At 43.9% G+C, this 19,411-nt stretch overlaps 1 protein-coding gene across 1 annotated transcript; it reads right to left on the bottom strand.

Annotated features, from left to right (window-relative positions):
* Positions 1 to 10,988: 10,988 nt before the first annotated feature.
* Positions 10,989 to 18,779, bottom strand: DYNLT3 (dynein light chain Tctex-type 3). The gene is made up of 5 exons (XM_049835365.1): positions 18,646 to 18,779; positions 17,388 to 17,429; positions 15,400 to 15,523; positions 14,335 to 14,412; positions 10,989 to 13,241 (listed from the first exon to the last, which is right to left on the bottom strand). The coding sequence occupies exons 1-5, from the start codon at positions 18,673 to 18,675 to the stop codon at positions 13,165 to 13,167; spliced, it is 351 nt and encodes a 116-aa protein (XP_049691322.1). The 5' UTR covers positions 18,676 to 18,779; the 3' UTR covers positions 10,989 to 13,164.
* Positions 18,780 to 19,411: the final 632 nt, after the last annotated feature.

The raw sequence follows: 19,411 nt of genomic DNA, 5'->3' as shown, positions 1-19,411 counted from the left end.
CATTAGATATAAAGCCCATGCCTGTGTTAAATTCTTAGACAGCTGTGGCTGTGACAGCACCACCACTTCCCAGGCAGGACATACAGTGTTCCTCATTCACCCAGAGGAGAAGGCTAGGACAGCAGGCTACAGGTGAGCTTAAAGGACAGTCCTCTTTTGTGGCCCAGTGCCACTGCTTGGAATCTGACCATTGCTATCGGCTGGGCCTCTCGCTGAAAATTTCCTCCTTCCTTGTGTTTGGGGATTTTCTCTCTTGGGGGTGGGGGAAGGGATCATTTTCACAATAAACTGATTGTTTTGCTGTCAAATTGCCTGCCCTGGAAACAAAGGGTGGCTTCTCACCTTTGTTTGAGAAACTGCACATGGTACTCAGCAGTTCAGGCAACGCTACGTGGCACCATGACCCTGCTGCAGCGGCATCTGCAAGGTTTTCTGAAACGCGGGGACATCCATCCCAAGGTTGCTTCTGCAGACAGTGGGGGGGAGACACAGGAGGAGGATGGCAGTGAATGGTTGAAGACAGGACATGAGGGAGTTCCATGTTTCTTTGATGAGGGTCGATTGCCACCACAGAACTCTTCCTCCCATCCATACCAAGCTTCCGATTTGCTGGGTACCAAAGTAAATGATCTATTGTGCTTGCTCAGGCAGAGCTCTGCCACTGCCCATGCTCGCCAGGGTCTCCAGGCACCCTCTGGAATCATCCCCACTTCCAGTGGGATCTGAACACTATAAGCAGTTTTCCCATTAAGGCTGTCCTTCAACAGTAACCTTTGGTCCTAGCTATGCCTCATCTGCAGCGATGACTCTAAAAGAGGTAAGAACCTCTTAGCACTCCTGACACCATCAGTAGAGACAGGAGCACGGTCTGTGTGGCATGCACTGTTGAACTCGGGCTGTAACTGAGTTTACGAAGTGGACTGATGTTTGATCTGTCCTTCCATCCAGTTCCACAAATTCCCTGTTCAAATGAAAAATGCTCTGCTGATGGCAAGAAAAGCCAGTTGTTGGATTATTAAAATAACTGTTTCAACTAGTGGAAGCAACTAGGAGTTCAATTCAGACTGACTGAAGAGGAAAGTTGGTCTCACTTATGGCCTCAGCTCAGCATGTTTTCCTTCCCTGCTTACATAATATTTTCTCTGTCTTCCCAAATGTAGTCATCTGGAATAAGCAGTTAATTAATTCATCAATAGCCTTCATCTCCAGTTCACTGTAGTTAGTCTTACAGTTAAAGACCCTCCAGGGTGCCGGGCAGCTCTGGTTTCCATTGGCCTCATCTTGATTTTGAAAACTGGAAGGGGGCTTTGGAGGGGGCATGGCACCTGGCCATATTCAAAGAATATATTCAAGTGAGACGTCGATATGTACTGGGTCTCATCCAGTCCTCCTTCCTTCCCTGGTACATACTTGCAAAGTGTGCACACGGGCAAATGAAATACAAGTCTTCCTAAGTTTTAACCTACAATAAAAATGCTACCCTGTCTGTTCACCACCATGCATGTCCCAGGGGGAAACCACCCTGGTTGCAAAATAGGTCTTCCTCTTTTTAGTCTTGTAAGACTTTCTCTGCTGGGTGGGGACTTTCTGCCTTTCAGTCCTCAAGTGGTGGGTTAAACCAAATTAGAAACAGAAAAACAAACAAAAAGCTGCCTGTGAAATAGAAGGTACTTTTAAACAAACAAGAAATAATGTTAAGGCCTCATTACAGCACATTTTCTCAGGATCCTGCTCTGTTTTGGAGTGTTCTTAACAAATTAATGTTGACTCTTTTTATTTTTTCAACTTTCAATGAGTTCTTTGCAGAATTCATAGCCAGGTGTAAGCCCTGACACCTCAAACACATAGGTATATATGCTCAAAGGAAGTTAGGAGCATACATTAAGATGCTAATGGTTATAAGCATTGGCAGGATTAAGATACTCACGTCTGACTGTGTACAACAGCGTCTGTTCCACAGACACAAGCCAGAGTAGTTACTTGTCATGAACCACACATTTGTTTTTGTATTTCATACAGACCTTAGCAACCTGCTGGTCTCATTTACATTCACCACACACAAGCCAGCCCAGACTAGAAGCAAAATTAATTGCAGTAGAGTGGAAAAGTGTTGAGAGACTTGCTGAAAGCTTACAAATGCTTTCCAGCCCCGTTCTGCACCTCCACTAACCCCATTCCCTCCCCTTCCACTGGTACTCTTCTGCCTGCCTAAGTGGTGTATCTCTGCCCAGCCAGCTACCACCGATTTCTCTCCGTCCATCCTGTTCTACCAATTGCTGCTATCACCCCTTCACTCACCCACTCCTTCCTGCTCCCCAGCTCTGCAAGTTTCCCGAAAATCTCCAGCTCGCACAATCTTTTTTCCAATTTTGCAAGTGCTTGTGCCCACTGCAAGTGCAGGGAGAGGCACGAGGGCTTCGCTCCCAGCTCCAACCAGTGCAGCGCGCATCTTGCATAAAATGATTCATCTGCAACCTCCTCTGTCACAACAAATAGACCACGGCTGTATCCACCTCTGCATTGCTCAAACACATCATATTGGTCCCTTCCCATAATATTCTCTCCCCCTGCTTAATGATTTTTATTTTAAATTCTACAATAGAGGAAATTTATGAGCTGCTCTGTTCTAGCATTTCAGCATGCATGGGTCAAATTATGTACTTTTATCCTGTAAAGCATTTGACCTGCATTTGACCCTATATCTCATTTGCATTGTTCAGAAATGAGGGAAATGGTCAAAAAACTCACTCCCCCGCAAATACCCACCCACCTTGCTGAGCATTATTGTCGAGGGAGGGAGGGAAAAGGCCAGCTGAGGGGGTGTCAGACCATCTCTCCCCCTTGGAACTGATGTTTTACAATGCTGGGAACAATTTACAGAGTAAAGTGCCCTGCAAATAGCTCTTTGGTTGATTTTGTTTTGTACTTGTAGGTCAACTGGTGTTAAGACCAGAAAGTATGCAAATACTATTCAACATGAGTTTTATGGTCTTCAGGACAAATGGACTGCAGAGACATCTTTCGTCAAGTCACTTTTGAAGTAAAGTGTTGATGCTTCTTATGCTGATTTTGTCTTTTTACACTCCTGTGAGTTAAACTGGACAGTGCCAAAGTCCAGGGTCTGCACTGCGGCTCTGTAAGGTTTCTCTTTGAATGATGGAGAGCACTGTGAAAATTCAGGTGGAATTTTCCTGGGTGCAGAAATGACATAGGGAAGAACTGGGACAGGGCAATTGGCATCTTCTCTTTGAAGTTAACAGGCCAAAATGTAGTTCTCATTACTGGTGTTAAGAGCTGGGCATTTTGGCACAGCAAGTGTCCAGTTTCATATCACAGACTCTCCACCCTTCTAGACTGAAGAGATTTCTACCCTGCAATCTCATGCAGCCATGGTATAAGTGAATAACCCTGCAGGATGACCCAAGGCTGGGCAAGCCCCCGTGAACAGCTAATGAAGACAGTTGCCGCTGTGGTTTTATCACCATCTCTGCCGTTTTCTCATACTTCCCTTTCATCTGTGACAACCGATGCTAGCTCAAGCCCATTTTCAGGCCGCGAATTCACACAAGCCCTCTGAGACCTTAACCTTGCTCAGACAGCAGCAAGGAAATAATCAGCAAAGACTGACAAACCAACTGTGAGAAACACTTTCTAGAGCCAATCCCCCTGAGGGGACAGAAGAGCCCTGTAGACCATCAGCAGCTACCTTCTGCCTCAAAACTATGAAAGTTCCTCTCATCTGTTAACAATTCATTAAAGACTCACTGTGATAGGGCTGCAAATGGTTAAGTAAGTACATGGATCATTGTCCATCACTATTGTCCTTCTCACATGCATAAATCAAGCACTCAATAGCAAAGACCTAACGCTACAAGTCAAAACAAATAATGATAAAAACAGTGTGTAAAGAACAGCAACACGAGCTGAAATACTGCTTACAGAGGACTAACTGATGCTCAGTTACCCAATATTACTTGGCATTCACTTTACAGGAAACCTCTAAAGATTATAGTCTCTGCCACAGCTATTGCTGCAGCTGGAAGTGAGCCTTTTCCCTGCCATTTCACCCGCCCTGAGGCAGGCACCAAAACCCATGTTGCACACATAGCCAGGGAATCTTGCCTCAAGTTAGTCGTTGCGGGTAATTTAATGCATGTCCCAATGCCTTTATTTGCATTAATCTGTCAGACGTTCAGCTGGTATCACTGGAACAGCCATGATAATGAATGAAGTGACCAACTGGGGACTGCAGGTTCATATGCCGTGTTCCCTCCCACCACTGCCTGGGGCATACCAGCAGCTTTTCCCCAAGCAACTGCTCTGAATAACAGCTCTCCTCCAGGATAACCGTAGTGATATGAGTGTTGTCCTGAGTGTTGCATGACAGGGCCAATACCTTAGCGTATTTAGAACATTTGCCAGTATTCCTTGTTGATAGCCTGCAAGAAGACAATATGCTATTTAAGCCCTTTATGCACTGACTCCCTCTGTAGGAACTTGTATGCCCTAAATCCTTTCAGGGTGGTGGGGTGGTTAACTAAATTTGCAGGATGCAGGTGTCGGTGACAGATGAGAGATAAGATCTCTGTAGCAATATTTGGGGTGGGGATCTTGAGGCCAGCAGAAAGGGAACAGTAGTCATCAGAGGAGGAGATGATGAGAGCCACTATAGGAGTCTCGGCTTGTGAGGCTGGACAGGAAAACCAGCATCTTCCAACTATTCTGCTGCTGCAAAAAAAATCTGCATTTCTGAGGCTTGGTCAGAGAGTGATAGATACAGGCAACTTACTACTAGGAAAATTTAAGAGGTACACCTACATTTATGTAAGTAACAGAAGCTAGCCCCAAAACCAAGAAAATGATGTTCCTTTCAAGTCATTTGCAAAGACTAAGCTGTAACCCTTTAAGATGGCCACTTCCCCTTTAGAAGTAACAGATGTTCTCTCCTTATTTAGCTAATATACACAGTCATTTAATTTGTTTCAAGATGCTGGGCCTTTCCCTTCTCTCTCTACCAGTGGACAAAACCACCGTTCATTGCCAGCTAATGGGGACAGGTTTTGCATTTTGTAACCGCACAAGGAAGCTGTATCAGCAGAGAAAATACTGCCGGGGCAAGCTAGCAAACCGCTGCCTTATGTGCCGAGTAGGTATTTACTCCTGCTGAGGAAAGTGTCTGTGGGAAATGTTGCCCAGGACAGGCCTTTGCATATCTTGTAAATGCCACACAAGCCACAAAGGGAACCTCTCACCTCGTTTGTCTTGTTCTCCACCCAACTCAAGAATACTCTCATCTTTTAAAAAACTAATCAAAACAATTTCTTCCTAATATAACTACCAGCCCTTCTTCTCTTCCATCTATAACTAAAAAAATTATTTTATACGATTGCCAATACTCCCATTTTCATCGTAAACCTTCTCCTGTCTGACTTCTAACTCAGTGCAACTCTCAAAATGCTGTGACTAAAGTTTCTAAGTAGGCAGACCCCTAGCCCTCTGTTGTTGTTGCCATTGACATACCAGTCAGCACCAACATGTGCAGCCATGACCTTCCTCAGAGATCTTCATCGCTGTCCTCATCTTGAGACAACCGTTGGACTCAAATTCCTCTCTAGGACCACTGGTTTTGGGGTGGCTAATACTGCTTCTTTCTGTTCCTAGGACTGCCTGTGTCCGTCCATTTCTCTTCGCAGTCAAACTGAACAGCTTTCAGACAGTAGCTGGGTTTTTCTTTTATGTTTGAATAACATCCAGCATAGCTGGGCATTTTTCCCAACTTAGTGCTTCTAGGTGATGCAGTAATAATAACATCATTATAATAACAATGCTACTTCTACTACTACTATTACTGTGGAGAACCAGGATCACACGTTCCAGTGACTACTGTTTGAGCAATTCTTAAACGAGGTTTCCAAGCTGCGTTTATTTGTTTAAACCGTTTTCCTAAAGAAATGAGATAGGAGCTGAGGGAATGAATGGACTACTGGAAAAGGGAGAGACAGTTTTGTAAATTCAGTTGCATTTCAGGATAGCTCCTACGAGTTGGGAGTTTGCGTCTTATTTAAATCATCTACCAATGTGGAAAATAAAAAATAAATCTGGAGCTCTGTGTTCTTTCTTAAGTTTCTGTTTCAGCTGTTGGTGTTTTCCACGCCCCTTCACATTGCCTCTGTTCTTTGCTTTTCTCCATTTCAGGTTTGGCTTATAAAAGAGAAAACATCATGCAAATTTTTATGAGATTGTACAGCCCCTTGACCAGCTCCAGTGGGTGAATGAAGGAAGCCGGCAATATATAAGACCAGTTCTATTTTTAATTCCCCAACATCTGTTCAGTATCAATAGATTATCACTACCGTTGCGGTCTAATAGATGAATGGCGGTCCCGCGTCTCTTCTCAAGAGAAAGTATTTGCAATAGCAGCAAGACAGAAATTAAAAGTGTCAAATAAATAGTTAAGCATGCGTACAAAAAGCTTAGTTTATGAGGCCCAACAGCTAATACAAAACCAGCCGAGGCAGAAGGCGGGCGGGTGACCGTCACCCACAGCTTGCAGCCGCTGCCCTAACTCCGAGTTCCCTGTGGGAAAGCAAGAGGAGGGCCTGTGGGATATCTATCTGCCGGCCAGCAGCGACAGCCCGTTTGCAGGCTCACGTTTCCTGGAGGCTACCACAGTTTCACAGAAAACATACGTTTCAAGGGGAATGGCACAACCGTAACTGCCCCGTGCTGTTTTGTAAGAAAGTTACTGTTAGGCGTTATTACTACTACTTTTAAGACTGCAGCTGGGGGGTTTCCACCTTGGCTGGTTCCCCCTGACCGCGTTTGCCTGCTTTCCCGCCACTTCTCCTCAGGGTTACCCGCTGCCCGCAGCGGCGTGGAGCCCGGGCCCTGGGCCGTCCCTCAGGCCGGCACCCACGACGGCAGCAGCCGCCAAACCCCAACCCGAGGCAGGGACGCGCCGGGCTTTTGTACCGGGAGCTCTGAAACGCACCGGCCGGCCGTGGGAACCAGGGGAGCTTCGGCCACTCGGCCCCGGGCCCTGCCCGCACTCCCGCCTGAGGCACCGCCGGGGCTGGTGGGCTTGCCGCCAGCTGTGGGCGCGCTGCCGCCCCGCCACCACCCGCCGGAGCCTTACAGGCCTCGCACACCGGGTCTGTGTGGCGGTGAAAGAGGCACTCGGGATGACGACGAGACGGTTTGGAAGCAACGGCAAAAAGACCTCTTTATTGTCTCTTACAGCATACTTCTGTGGTACTGAAACAGGAGCACGTTATCTGGCTCGGCTGGGATGTTTGCCAGTCCTCAGAACACGACAGATAAACACACTTGCAAAATCCTCAATACCAGCGGCCGAGGCGGCTGTGCCTGCCCGCCTCGAAAGGCAGAGGTGCGGGTAGCCTGCGTGTTCTCAAGCGCTGAAGCAGCCAGCTCAGGATTTACTGCTGCCTGTAACTGGGAAATCCCTGTGGGGCGGCAGCCTAGCGTAAGCGCCCGAGGTCCAGGGCAGGCACGTCCAGCCTCGGCAAAAGCCCGACTTGCCAAGGTGAGTTAAGCGAAGGGCGGCACAGGCGGTTGCTGTATCCCCCCTCCAGCAGCAGCAGGGCCACAGCCTCAGAGAGGTTTGTGTTGGCTGCCCGTGGAGCCATTCATGAAGCCCGAACTGGAAAGCATGGATTCACCAGCTGCTACTCCAATGCAGCCAAAATTTTGCACAAAAAGGCCAACCCCATCCCCGCCCAAACCCCAAACCCCACCAAAAAAATCTAAAACAAAACAAAAAAACCCAAAACAATAACAAACAAACAATAAAACCCAAACCCGAGGCAATTGCTTAGGTTTGCTTAAGAAGAGAAGGGCTTGAAAGATTTCAGCACTGACCCCCTAAGCCTCAGCTGACCCAGACCTAAACCTGAAATTAAAACTACTCAGTTTCTTCCCTTCCACAGCTAGCTTTTGCAAAGTTGTTCCCTACAAACAATCATTTCAGCTGTTGTTCAGGGGACCGATAATGAGTGCCATGAAATAGGCACCTAGAATTTGTTCACAACATTAGCAGACCATCTAGCTACAACTATGGTTACAGTTCATCTAAGATTAATTTCCTAACATGTTCAGCCCAGACATGAACACAATATAGCTATTACAGCACCAATCGGTGAGGTCCTTACATATTTTTGAAGACATTTCAAACTAACAAATGACGTCACTCAAAACCCTGCAGTAGATTCTTGTGTGATTTGGTCTGACCAGTTCCAATAGCCACTGTAGAAGACCACACAGAAAACAAACCCCAAAGTTATTGCCTGAGATTGGATAAAGTCGTGACTGCCTCAAGTGGAGTGCTGTGAGTGGCAATAAAGGCAGTCACATCCTTGCTGTTACCTAGCCCTCTCACTTCTGCTGGCTAGTATCTAAATGCTAATTTTATTATCTCTGGCCAGGATGTTTGTTTGTATAAACGTTGTCAGAGCCCTTGTTTGGATACCCAGACATCGCTGAAGTGGAAATAAACAAGAGATGAAATTCTAAATGAACAAAATTATCCATGTATGACTCAAAATTGTGAGAGAAGTGGATAAATAGAAGGGATGAACATACCTATAAATGTATGTATAATATATGTCTGTGTGACAGGGTATATATATATATATATATATAAAGATCACCCTTGTTTTTGTCAAACAAGGACTTCACTTCATTCATCCCCCTCTCCCCCAACGTCTAATTCTACCCGGATGGTCATGAACAAGCACTGAATAAAGGCTGCCTCAAAAACTTCAGTAAACTCTAGAGGAACAGATAGCAGAGAGGGTTTAACTTCTTCCTAAGGTGTTTACAGCTATGATGGGGGGTTTTGCAGATATGATGATGTTTCTGATTTAGGAGGTGCTGTTCAGAAATTATTCTGATTATATCCAATATAGGCCTATAAGGAGGAGAACCTGCTGACTAGAAAGAAGTTTGAGTTTCTTGCAGCTGAGCCATCTAGTCCATCTCGCCACCTTCCCCTGGGAATGGAAGATTTTAATGGCTGTGATTCTGAACTCCATGTGGTCTCTACACTGTGAAGCTACGTAAGCATAGATTACAAACTCTATAATTAACTTACAGATACAGTAGAACCGTCTATTTAAAATGGTAGTGTCACTACAAAACTTGCCTTTCTGTCTCTTTTCCTTCATTCACTTGTGCTATGTGGCCCCACTACCTTCTTTGCATGAGACAGTAACCATTAAGTGCCTGACAGAAACCATAATGACCAGTGAGGTGTGTTTCTGTAAGCCTGATTCTCCTTTTCAAGTCATTTTAGGTCAGTCAGTGGGATGGCAGTTACAGGGGTGTTTGTAGCTGTCACTCTAGCACTACTCTGTTCCCTTTTAGAAAACTTTTACGTAACAAATAAAGCTGCTGTCACAGTATGTTTCCTGTATTTAAGAACAGATGTTTGCTGGAACATTGGAGCTAAAACCTCTGGGTACTTGACAGTGATTTGGACTCATTGGAGTGCCTCGGCAGGCATGCGGTGTTTGGCTGCAGCCTTCTTTCCATTGTGGGTGGAAGAGAGAAACCATTCCACCTACAAGCCAATGTGCACAGACGCCTTACCTGGCATAGACCCAACAGGCTAGAGCAGCTCACATGGAACATGATGTAAACATGATAGCATAGCTTTGGAGCCACTTTGGAACTGGGTTTATTGCTGCATTTACAGAACACCACATCTGAGCCAAGATACTCCCCAAGAGACAAACTGGTGCTGGCTTTGAGCTGGGAGCATCCTGCAGATACACGGGCAGAACTTCCTAGCTCAGGATATTTGATGGGGGGGTTTGGTCTGGTTCCGTGCTTGTATGACACCGTGGCTGCGCTAAAAAATCCCTCTCCGAATTAAATGGGAACAAAATGACCTGGTCAGACTGTACCAGAGGCAGTGCAGTGCATCTCAATGATCAGGTAAGAAATTTTGTTACAGGATCTGCCGCCTGAACAAAACCCTGCTTGCCCTATAAGGCAGCTACTCTACCAATGCATACAGGCTACCAGTAGCTTATGTTCTCTTTTATGGTGTATTTAAAATATCGGTGCTCTGACATTCATGGCCAGCTCTAAATATGCTTGCTACAAGCTGGGATTTCAGTGGCTTCTGTGAGGTGCTTTAGATTGCATAAATCTAAATTGAACATACCAGGATTGTACTCATTTCATGGATCAAGTCGAGTATAACGAGAAGACAGTCATCAGAAAGGCAACAAGTTACTGACAGACATCTGGCAGGCAATGAAAAGGAAAGTCATGAATCTGCTTCCTTACTTTCCCTTTCACACTCTTCTGTTTAGATTAACAAAATCTGCATGGGAAAAATCATGAAATTATATGTAGAAACATATAGTTCCACATATACAGACTATACCTTAATGCAAACTCTTCCGTCCCATTAATAAGACCCCCATTGTTAACAATAACTCATCCTCCCGATTGCAACAACTAAGAAAACATTATATTGATAGAAAATACTATTGAAATGTTGTTGTGGGTTTTCATATTCTGCAATTCAGTTTTATCCTCGAAAACAAGCTACTTGGAAAAGCAACTAATGGTATTCAGCATTTGTTTTGAGAGTTATATTAAATACAAGTAGCTGTTTGTCCCCACAGAGGATGGGGAAAAGAAAGACAGGAAAGAAGTTAAACTCGCTAGGATACAATGGAGAATGAAAATACTTTTTCCCCGAGTTTCATAATAACCATTCTGGACTAACAAAACTTTAACTTGCATCATCAAGACAAACAGTAAGAGGAACAGTAGACAAGAGGTGTAAGAAATTCGGCCAAGTCTGGGAACTAGCCTTTGACAAGGTCTTGTCCCTAAAATGCACAGACAACTTCAATAAATTTCCCAAGTTCTCACTACTGTATACAAGGGAATGAAAGCAAGAGGAGTATTTTTCTCAGTTCCTATTTATATTGATCAAGAACACAAGGCAAAAATACAACTAAGGCAAAACTTTATTTTTATTTTTTTTTTGGTAGAAAGAAAAATGAAGCAGTCTTAATAATTAAGCCATATTTTCTAGGTTTCTTCTGCAGCAGAACCTTCACCAAGCCTCATTAAACTGATAGTCTTACTCAGTGCATCTTATTTTCAAGTAAAGCAAAAATACCAAATGAGATTACAAGTGGCTATTTGGAATATTTCTTCTGACCATGGCACCCAAATGCTCATTAAAGGGGGATAACAGCCACCACTATTTTTACTCACCCACTTCTTAAACTGCATCAATTGTACCAAACCTTTTTCCAGTTGCTACCCCACTTATTTTTTCACTTTGCACAATCCCAAATATCAGTGAAACTACTGCATTTTTGTCAGTTCCACAACTCAGCTCTTGGATGCTGGCACCTAGTTCAGAAACTGCTGTCCTAACCCAAATTAATGTTAAATTATTATACATTTGAAGGTCAGTACAACGTACACATACATCTTCACACTACACTTGCCTGTTAGGCAAATGCAATATTACAGTATTAATGTTACTTGCACTTAGGTAAAAGCGGTACTCTTATTTGTCTGCAAAGCAAGAGATTTTGAATGCTATTGTGAATTACACGTACACGTGTTCCTTCTGTAGTCTCATACTAGCAATATGTATACACAATTTAAGCAATGAAATGGTTTTTAGCTTGTTCTGTGTACAGGACACTTGCTACATGCCCTAATAGTCAGTTATCTGAAAAAAAAAAAAAAAACCAAAACAAAAACCCAAACAAAACTGTGTAGTAGTGCTTTAATATTCATTTGTTAAAATCCAAAACAGCCTTATGTTAGCTGTTAGGTAGTCACCAGTCTCTTCCAAAGACACAGAGTAATAGAGAAAAAATTCTATCCTTAAGCAGCATCTGAGAAAACAACTTAATGTAGCTGCCACTTAGTGGCAGCAATCACTTAGGCATTTTTGGTATTGATACATCTCTTTGTCATATAATTTGTGCATTAATCAACAAAAATGTAGGCCCCAATCCAGCAAATACTTGCATGTGTGCAAATGCTTTTCTTCCACGTGGAATATTTCAAGTTAAGACTCATCAGATGAGCAAAATTAAGAACTTGCATAAATCTTTACAGGAGGGGAATTCTTAATGCATAAAACTTAACTGTATTATTTCACAGGACTAAGATCCAATTCTAGATTTAGAGAATGTAGGAAACACTCCTATAAAGAACAGATATGTTGCTTTAAGATAAATGCTTCCAAAGCCAACAAGAGCCACTAGAAATGTGTGTGCCTCCTCTCTGAACACTGTAATCCTACTTGGAGTAACGTGGGTCCAGTCTTGTTGCCCTAGCTCCTGGCTACTGCATGAGGAATCAATAAAGTGCTTGTCACAAATTCTGCAGTTGTGGAATAAAATAAAATTTAAGTACCTTCAGAATGTTTTCAGATTTATAAACTATGAATTAAGGGCTGATGTCTGATCGCAGCATGTTTCCCTGAATTGATAACAATTATTACGTTCTTCATTCTGAAGATAAATTAGAATTCTGCTAGAACTAGGTAGATTTCACCTTTGTCCCAGTGAAGTCACCTTCTGCCTCCAGGGGAAAAGCTTAACTGGATTTTATTTCAATGTAAATGTTCATGCTTGACCAAAATGTGACGCTCATGCAAATTCACAAGCACCAGCATTCAATGTGACAGTTAGCTTTTTTTAGTCAAACATGAAGCACCAGTATTGTTTACAGTATATCCATTCTGAATTGTGTTTGTAATTTGTTCCCAAATGCACCATAATCCTGAGAAGTCTTGCTTGCCCTTTGACCTTTCCTTTGATGTGGTTTGTTCGTCTTGAATAAAGTATCTTTGATATTAGCTTTGATATAAATTGTATTGATCTTTGTGGCATCTTCTCATTAACATACTTCTGAATATTTAAATTACTAAAACTTTCTCTTTAGATAGATACATACATATATTTTAAACTTTTTGCTAGCTTTCAGATAATTAATCTATGAGAACAGGCTTAGACTCTATGCTCTCTGTAGAGAGCTTCTGTATGCTCCTCATACAAAAACAAATGATGGTTTGAAATATCTAGCCATGTGTTTGGATGATTATTTTTTTTTTCTTAAAGGCTTCGGTGTTGCTTATATTTATCTTCCAGTCAGCTACAGGATAATAGCAACAGCAAACACATTGACAATGCAGTTCATTGTTCGGTTTTCCCATCTCACTGTGCAGGTTCCTAGAAGAGATTATTACAAAATTAAAATAGAATGCCAGTATCTTTAGTACATTCACTTTATTGCAGTGTAAATTATGTCTAATTAGTATGAATAATTCAGGTATGATTTAAGGTAAATACTATCATGTCATCTTGGCTATAAATGGACTACACTCCTCAAAACATTTTCATTAACTTGTAAATTGTTTACTGCCTAACATGAGCCTTGTATGCTTAAGACAGTTTCCAGGAAAACACAATTTCAGTATCTCTCTTTAAAAGCTGGACTTGCAAAAATCCTTGAAAATCTCATACTGAAATTGGCAAGATAATTAGAGGAGAAATCAGAAAAAAGACTAGATCAAATACATTCTTGTGTATTTACCTTCTGTAATTTTTCCTCTTCTACTGTATTAATGCCTTACAAGCCAAGGAAACATGAAGATTAAACTGCACTTGTCTACTTACCTTCATTTTATGATATTTTTTTTTTAACGTTGGTTGACTTTCTAATGCCATCTCTATTTTAAAGTTAAATCTTGGTACCCTCTTCTAAAAAGACCTTTCTGAGTCTGTGACAGACATAAGATTATTTTAATCTTGTTTCCCCATGATACTTTGAACCTGGGAAAAAATGCATTTAGAACTAATTTAGAAGCAGTAAAACATATCCAAGGCCTGGCTGATAGTTAAGCAACTGAAACACATACTGTTAGTCAAACTATTTCTGTCCAAGTTCTGTCCTCCTCCCAAGTAGTGCTGCCCCCTTACAGCAGACAGGCAGATATGTTTAGGAGTACCCACTTGCATTTACTGCGAGCAATGTTTTACTACCTCTTCAACTAATCTATGGTCACTGACGAGGACTGAATGTTTTGACTCTTGTTTCAGAATGAAGGCATTTCTACTCCTGCTTCTCATAATTTACAAAGCAATCGCTCTTAATGCAGGCACCGAGCGCTAACAAAATATTTCTGCTGGGATTGTAAGCAAGCATCTATTCCTGGAAGCTACTGCTTCTACAATCACTCTTGAAAATGTTCAACCTATTACAACTGAGCAGTAAGTAACATTTCTTTTACTACAAATTTTTAATCTGAGTGAGGAAAGTTACCATCAGTTGTAGTATCCCAGAAGCATGAGCTTGCTGTGTGAAGACCAGCTCCACTCTTCTGCATCACTGCACAGGTTACTGCAAGATACAGTCATAAAATCAAGGAATTAATTATTAAAGCAGAAGAGGTGAATCATTCAGTACTTCTGAACTCAAGCCTGCGTAACATTTTCAAATGGCTAACAGATGGCATTCAGCTAAGTCAAAACCTTTTTTGAAACCCTCCTCGCCCCCAGTATTTTCCTCAAGAACTTGGTATCCATTTCATGATTATTTTTACTTGCATAAAGACAATGGCTTTAACAAAATCCTTGCTAAAGGGATTATGGTTTTTATCTTTTAAACTACTTAGATATGGCTTGTGTCATGTGCACCTCAGAACGGGACTGCAGGTCCTGTCCTCGCAGGCACAGCAGAAGTTGCACTTGATGGGAGCTCCTTCTCAAAAGTACTGGCTGACTGCTCCCTGAAACCACACTCTAGTAACAGGCAGCATTTCTAGACTGACCTGCAATGGCCACACAAGCAGGGCCAATCTGAATCCAAGAGTTTCAAAACAGAACACAGGGCAAACACTTGCTATTACATCAACGCTCCATAAAAGGACCAAAGTGGGTTAAACTGCTACTTACTTCCATTTCCCTTCCACAGACGTGCATATAATGGGACATGACTTAGCATACAAGACTAAAGTCTTTCAAATGTCCATATTTACAGGGAGCTCAATCCTACTGAAAATTTTATTTAAGATAAGCAATTATTTCCTGAAGTGATACCAAAGACTGATACCAAAAGTGGTATCACCAAAGTGATACCAGCCACGAAAGACTGTGTAACATGTCATCTTCTGTGCTAAGTGTTGCTAGCGTGCTTAGCCCAGGTAAAACTGCCATAGTTTTACCACAGGTATTACTAAAAATATACATAACGAAAGAGTTCAGGTATCTGCTCTGCTTTGCTTACTGTTTAAAACTTTCTATTGAATATAGCTCTGCATTCAAATGAACCTTTCAGCAATTATTTATTGTGATTGTATGTGGTAAAAGTATGACTGCTTGTACTTACCAATGTACTTATATGTTTTTCCGAGTTTTACCAGATGTGTCAGCGACTGTTCTACTATAGCAGCAGTCCACTGGTTGACTTTGTTGTGATTATAATCTGCCTTGCCTAAAACACTTTCTATGCACTAAAATAGAGGGGAAAAAAATAGTTACAGTAAACATACTTCAAAACGTAGAGGTTTAAAATGTCTTGCATAATCTGAGGAATTTTATCTGGCAATTGGATTACTTTAAATCACTTGAGTTCATCAGTATCAGTTGCTGAATGGGAAGAAAAATGATCCATCTCAGCAACTTATTTTTAGTACATACTTACCACATTATTACACAGAGAAAAATGAGGCTCTGAGTGAACATTTCTTGTAGGAAAGACCTTAGCCATACGCTTTAAGCACCAAGTTTTAAGTGAATGGATCTATTTACCAGTGAAGATACTAGCACATCCCACTGTTCCTAATGACTGCCTACTCCAGCTAGGCTTTCCAAAGCTACTGTAATGGAAATGGTACTACTCAAATCAATAATGTCAGCTTAGGCTGGCCAACCTTTCAGAGCATGCGAGCAATGTACCAAAATCTTCAGAGCTAGAGTGACAACAGCAAAATGCATGCCCTAGCTTAAAAGATGAGGAAGATATGAGAGAAAGAGAGAGATACTCAAGGGTCATATCTTGCAGCACAAGAAGTACCTGAACTGCTGAAAATTGCATGTTCTCCCACAGCTACAGATTGGCCAACCCTTGTTTAAACTTAAAAATGACTGAACAGAAAGTCTCCTCTCAAACTGTGACTCTTAAACTGCATTCTCATGTGCTGATGGATACTTCTTAAAATTGAGAAATTCAGTTAAGAAATGCTTACCTGGAAAAGGTAAGTAAAATAAAACCACGTTCTCCTCTGATTCAGTAAGATGAATCCCACGCACTAACCACCCACTAACAGGCTGCATAAGAGACTTGTGCCCCAGATCTTAAAAAGCCCGATTAGTTCTGATCACAGTGTATACAGCTGGATGAAGGATTCAATGGGAACAAACATTCACAAAACAGAAGACCAAAGAGGGACAACAAGATCCCTCAGGGATTTTGGTCCTTCCAGAAATGTACCCAGCTCCTCAGCTCTGGTTAAGCTTTCAATCGGAGGCAGAAATGCTTGGCTTTACTCCCAGCGTCTGCAAACTGTCATACCGTATTTGACCTTTCAAGGCAGGGACGGTTACATAAAGGGTTGAATTGTTGTTTATCTGACGCCCAAGAGCTTGCTGTTGTGTACTGGAGCAGTTCTGAAAGTGCAGCCCTTTCCCTTCCTGACAGGGCAGGTGGGAAAGGACCTGCAGAGCCCCTCTAGGAATTCCTTGCTCAGAATGGTATTTCCCTGCAAAACCTGACAGCATCTGTATGCCACAGGCTCTTCATTAATCACTTTCCAGTTACTAGGTATTTAATTTAGACCATCAGGCGACTCACTTTCAGGCTGCTCTTTTTGTGTAAAAATTGTTTTCCAATTTTTTGCTAGAATAACGAGTTTATGTAGTACAACCTCCTGCTCAAACCAAGGCTAACTTCCAAGTTTGATCAAGTTGCGCAAGGCCTTGCCGAGTTTTAAAAATCTCTAAGGATGGAAACTCCACAAGCTCGCCCTGCAACCCCTCTAGTGATTAACTACTCTCTAGCTGGATAAAGGGGAGGGCGGGGAGGGATTGGAGTGAATTTCCCTTGCAATTTGTGACTGCTGCCCCTTGTCTTTCCACTGTAATACAAATTCTGTCTCTCTCTTCTCTCATCCACCTTCTCCTCTTTAGGTAGTTGAAGACAACAACTAGATGAAGCTTAGAGCAGCTCCAGATGAAACTCTGTCTTTATCTGATAAAAGTAATACTTTCATATAAGAATGAATTTATCTGGGACAGTCAACAAAAGTAACTGCTCTCAGTATAGTGCAAGGTAAGGTAAAGAATTTCTTTGAAATACAGCTGTTAGCTAAAACCTACCTCCTTAACTATGTTGTGGGCCTCATCGGCATTGAAGATCATCTGTAATAAAAATTAATTATTATTATTTCATAGAAAAGTAAACAAATGATGCAGTTTTACTCTAAGTAACATGTAATGATCAAGCCCTGTGTCTGGTTATTTGCATTCTGTAGTCTGTTAGTATAACGCTAAAACCTTCCTTTTTTCCCCAGCACCATACATACGTTACTTAGTGTGGTTTTGCTAGTCACATTTGAGTGGGTCCAAAAACCTTGGTCCTCAGTGAGCTTGGAAGCAGGTTCAATTTACACTTTCTGTAACATTTAAATTCCACCACTGTCTGTGCTTGTCATGGGAATATTCTCCAAGACAAAAAGTTAAATGGCAAATCTTTTCCTCTGGGTCTTAACTGGAGTCACAGATTTACTAAGCCATGGGTTACATCTTGCTGCCAAATGGTAACACAAAGTTTTGCAACCCTGGTATCAAAAAGACTGGGTGCCACAGTCATTAGCTTACCCAAGTAACTTTCTCAAGTACAGAAAAATCTTGCAAGCTTCGATGCCTCCTATTTTCTGCTCATTCCTACTCATCAGCGTTTAGCTCGGCTTCCAAAGGAAACACGGCACGCGCCGTTGTGCCATCTGCCTCTTCACAGCGACGAATTTCAAACACTTGGGCACGGACAGAAACCTCAAGGGCAATAATGTCTCTACGAGCAATTTATTTTCTTTTTTTAAAGGAAAACTGGTAGCTGGAGACCCGCAGGAAGGCCCCTGGGCAGGGAAAGGCTCCTCAGTTCTGGCAGGCAGGGATCAGCCTGCAGCGCAGACCGGGCCCAACACTTGTTGGTGGTTGGTGGTTTTTTTCATATTTTTCTTTTTCCCTTCCAGGGGCGAGACAAGAAAAATGGCCGCAAACCGAGAGCACCGCGGCGGGCGGCAGCACTCCCCAACCCCGCTTCCACTTCCCCTCGCACGAACTTCCAGCTCCCAGCGCTGGAACAGGCTCACCGAAGACCGCGGGCAGCCCCGAGCCGGGCCCCCAGGTACCGCACAGCCCCCGGGGGTGCCCGAAAGGACGGGGAACCGCAGGTCCCCGCTCGCAACCCGCCCGTACAACTACCGCCTGTCACCGGCCCACGGCAGCGCTGCCCGCCGGGCTCTCTCGCCCGCCGAGGCAGCCCGGGGGCTGGCTACCGGAGGGCCCCGCACCCTGCCCGGGTCACGGCCCACAGCCCGCGCCCCGTCGGAGGGGCGGCGGCGGCGGCCCCTACCTCGTCGTTGTGGGGGTGAAACTCCTCCATGGCCCCGGCGCGGGCGGCGGCTGTTCCGGCGGCGGCTGCGGGTCCTGCGCGGCTCCGCCTCACGCCGGGCCGGGCCGGGCGGGGCCTCCTGCGGCAGCGAGGGGCGGCCGGGCCGCCCTGCAGGCGCCCGCTGAGGGGAGGGCGGGAGGGGAGGCCGGATCCCCGCGGGCCGAGCCGAGAAGGAAAAGGAGGGACGGCCGGCCTGCCCTCAAAGGCCGGGCGGGCGGGCGGGCGATAACCACCCCCGGGCTGGGCCCGCCCGTGGGGGTCCCCGGCTCGGCCGGTGCAGTGCTGGCGGGCGATGCCGCCTCCCGCCGGCGTCTGACCGGCTTTCGGCACCCCTGCGCCTTGGTTTGGAACTTCGTTGTTAGGTGTCTGCCCCTTGCTGGGCGCGCAGAATTCATCCCGGAGCGGTTCCTCCGGAGGAGCCGTGACACCCCTGCCCGCCGCCACCCTCCTTCCCTCGCTGTTTCCGAACGGACCCGTGTCAGTTATCTGACACAAAGTTGCCGTTGGATTTTAATCACGGCAAATGGCAATTTCGGGTTCTTTTCATTCCACTTTATCATGAAGAATTGATCCCGAGCTGTATTTGACTCAATGAACACAAATACATCGGATCTTTTCTGTCTCCCCGAAGTTGCCTGGGAAACAGGAAAGACGCCTAGTACAAAACCGTGCAGTATTTTCAAATGGTGTGGGTTGTTGTTTTTTATTTGGGGGGAAGCTCCGCTGT

Source organism: Accipiter gentilis, chromosome 32 (assembly GCF_929443795.1).
Source record: "Accipiter gentilis chromosome 32, bAccGen1.1, whole genome shotgun sequence".
In the NCBI taxonomy this organism is placed as follows: Eukaryota; Metazoa; Chordata; class Aves; order Accipitriformes; family Accipitridae; genus Astur; species Astur gentilis.
This window is presented reverse-complemented; position numbering and strand designations above follow the sequence as displayed.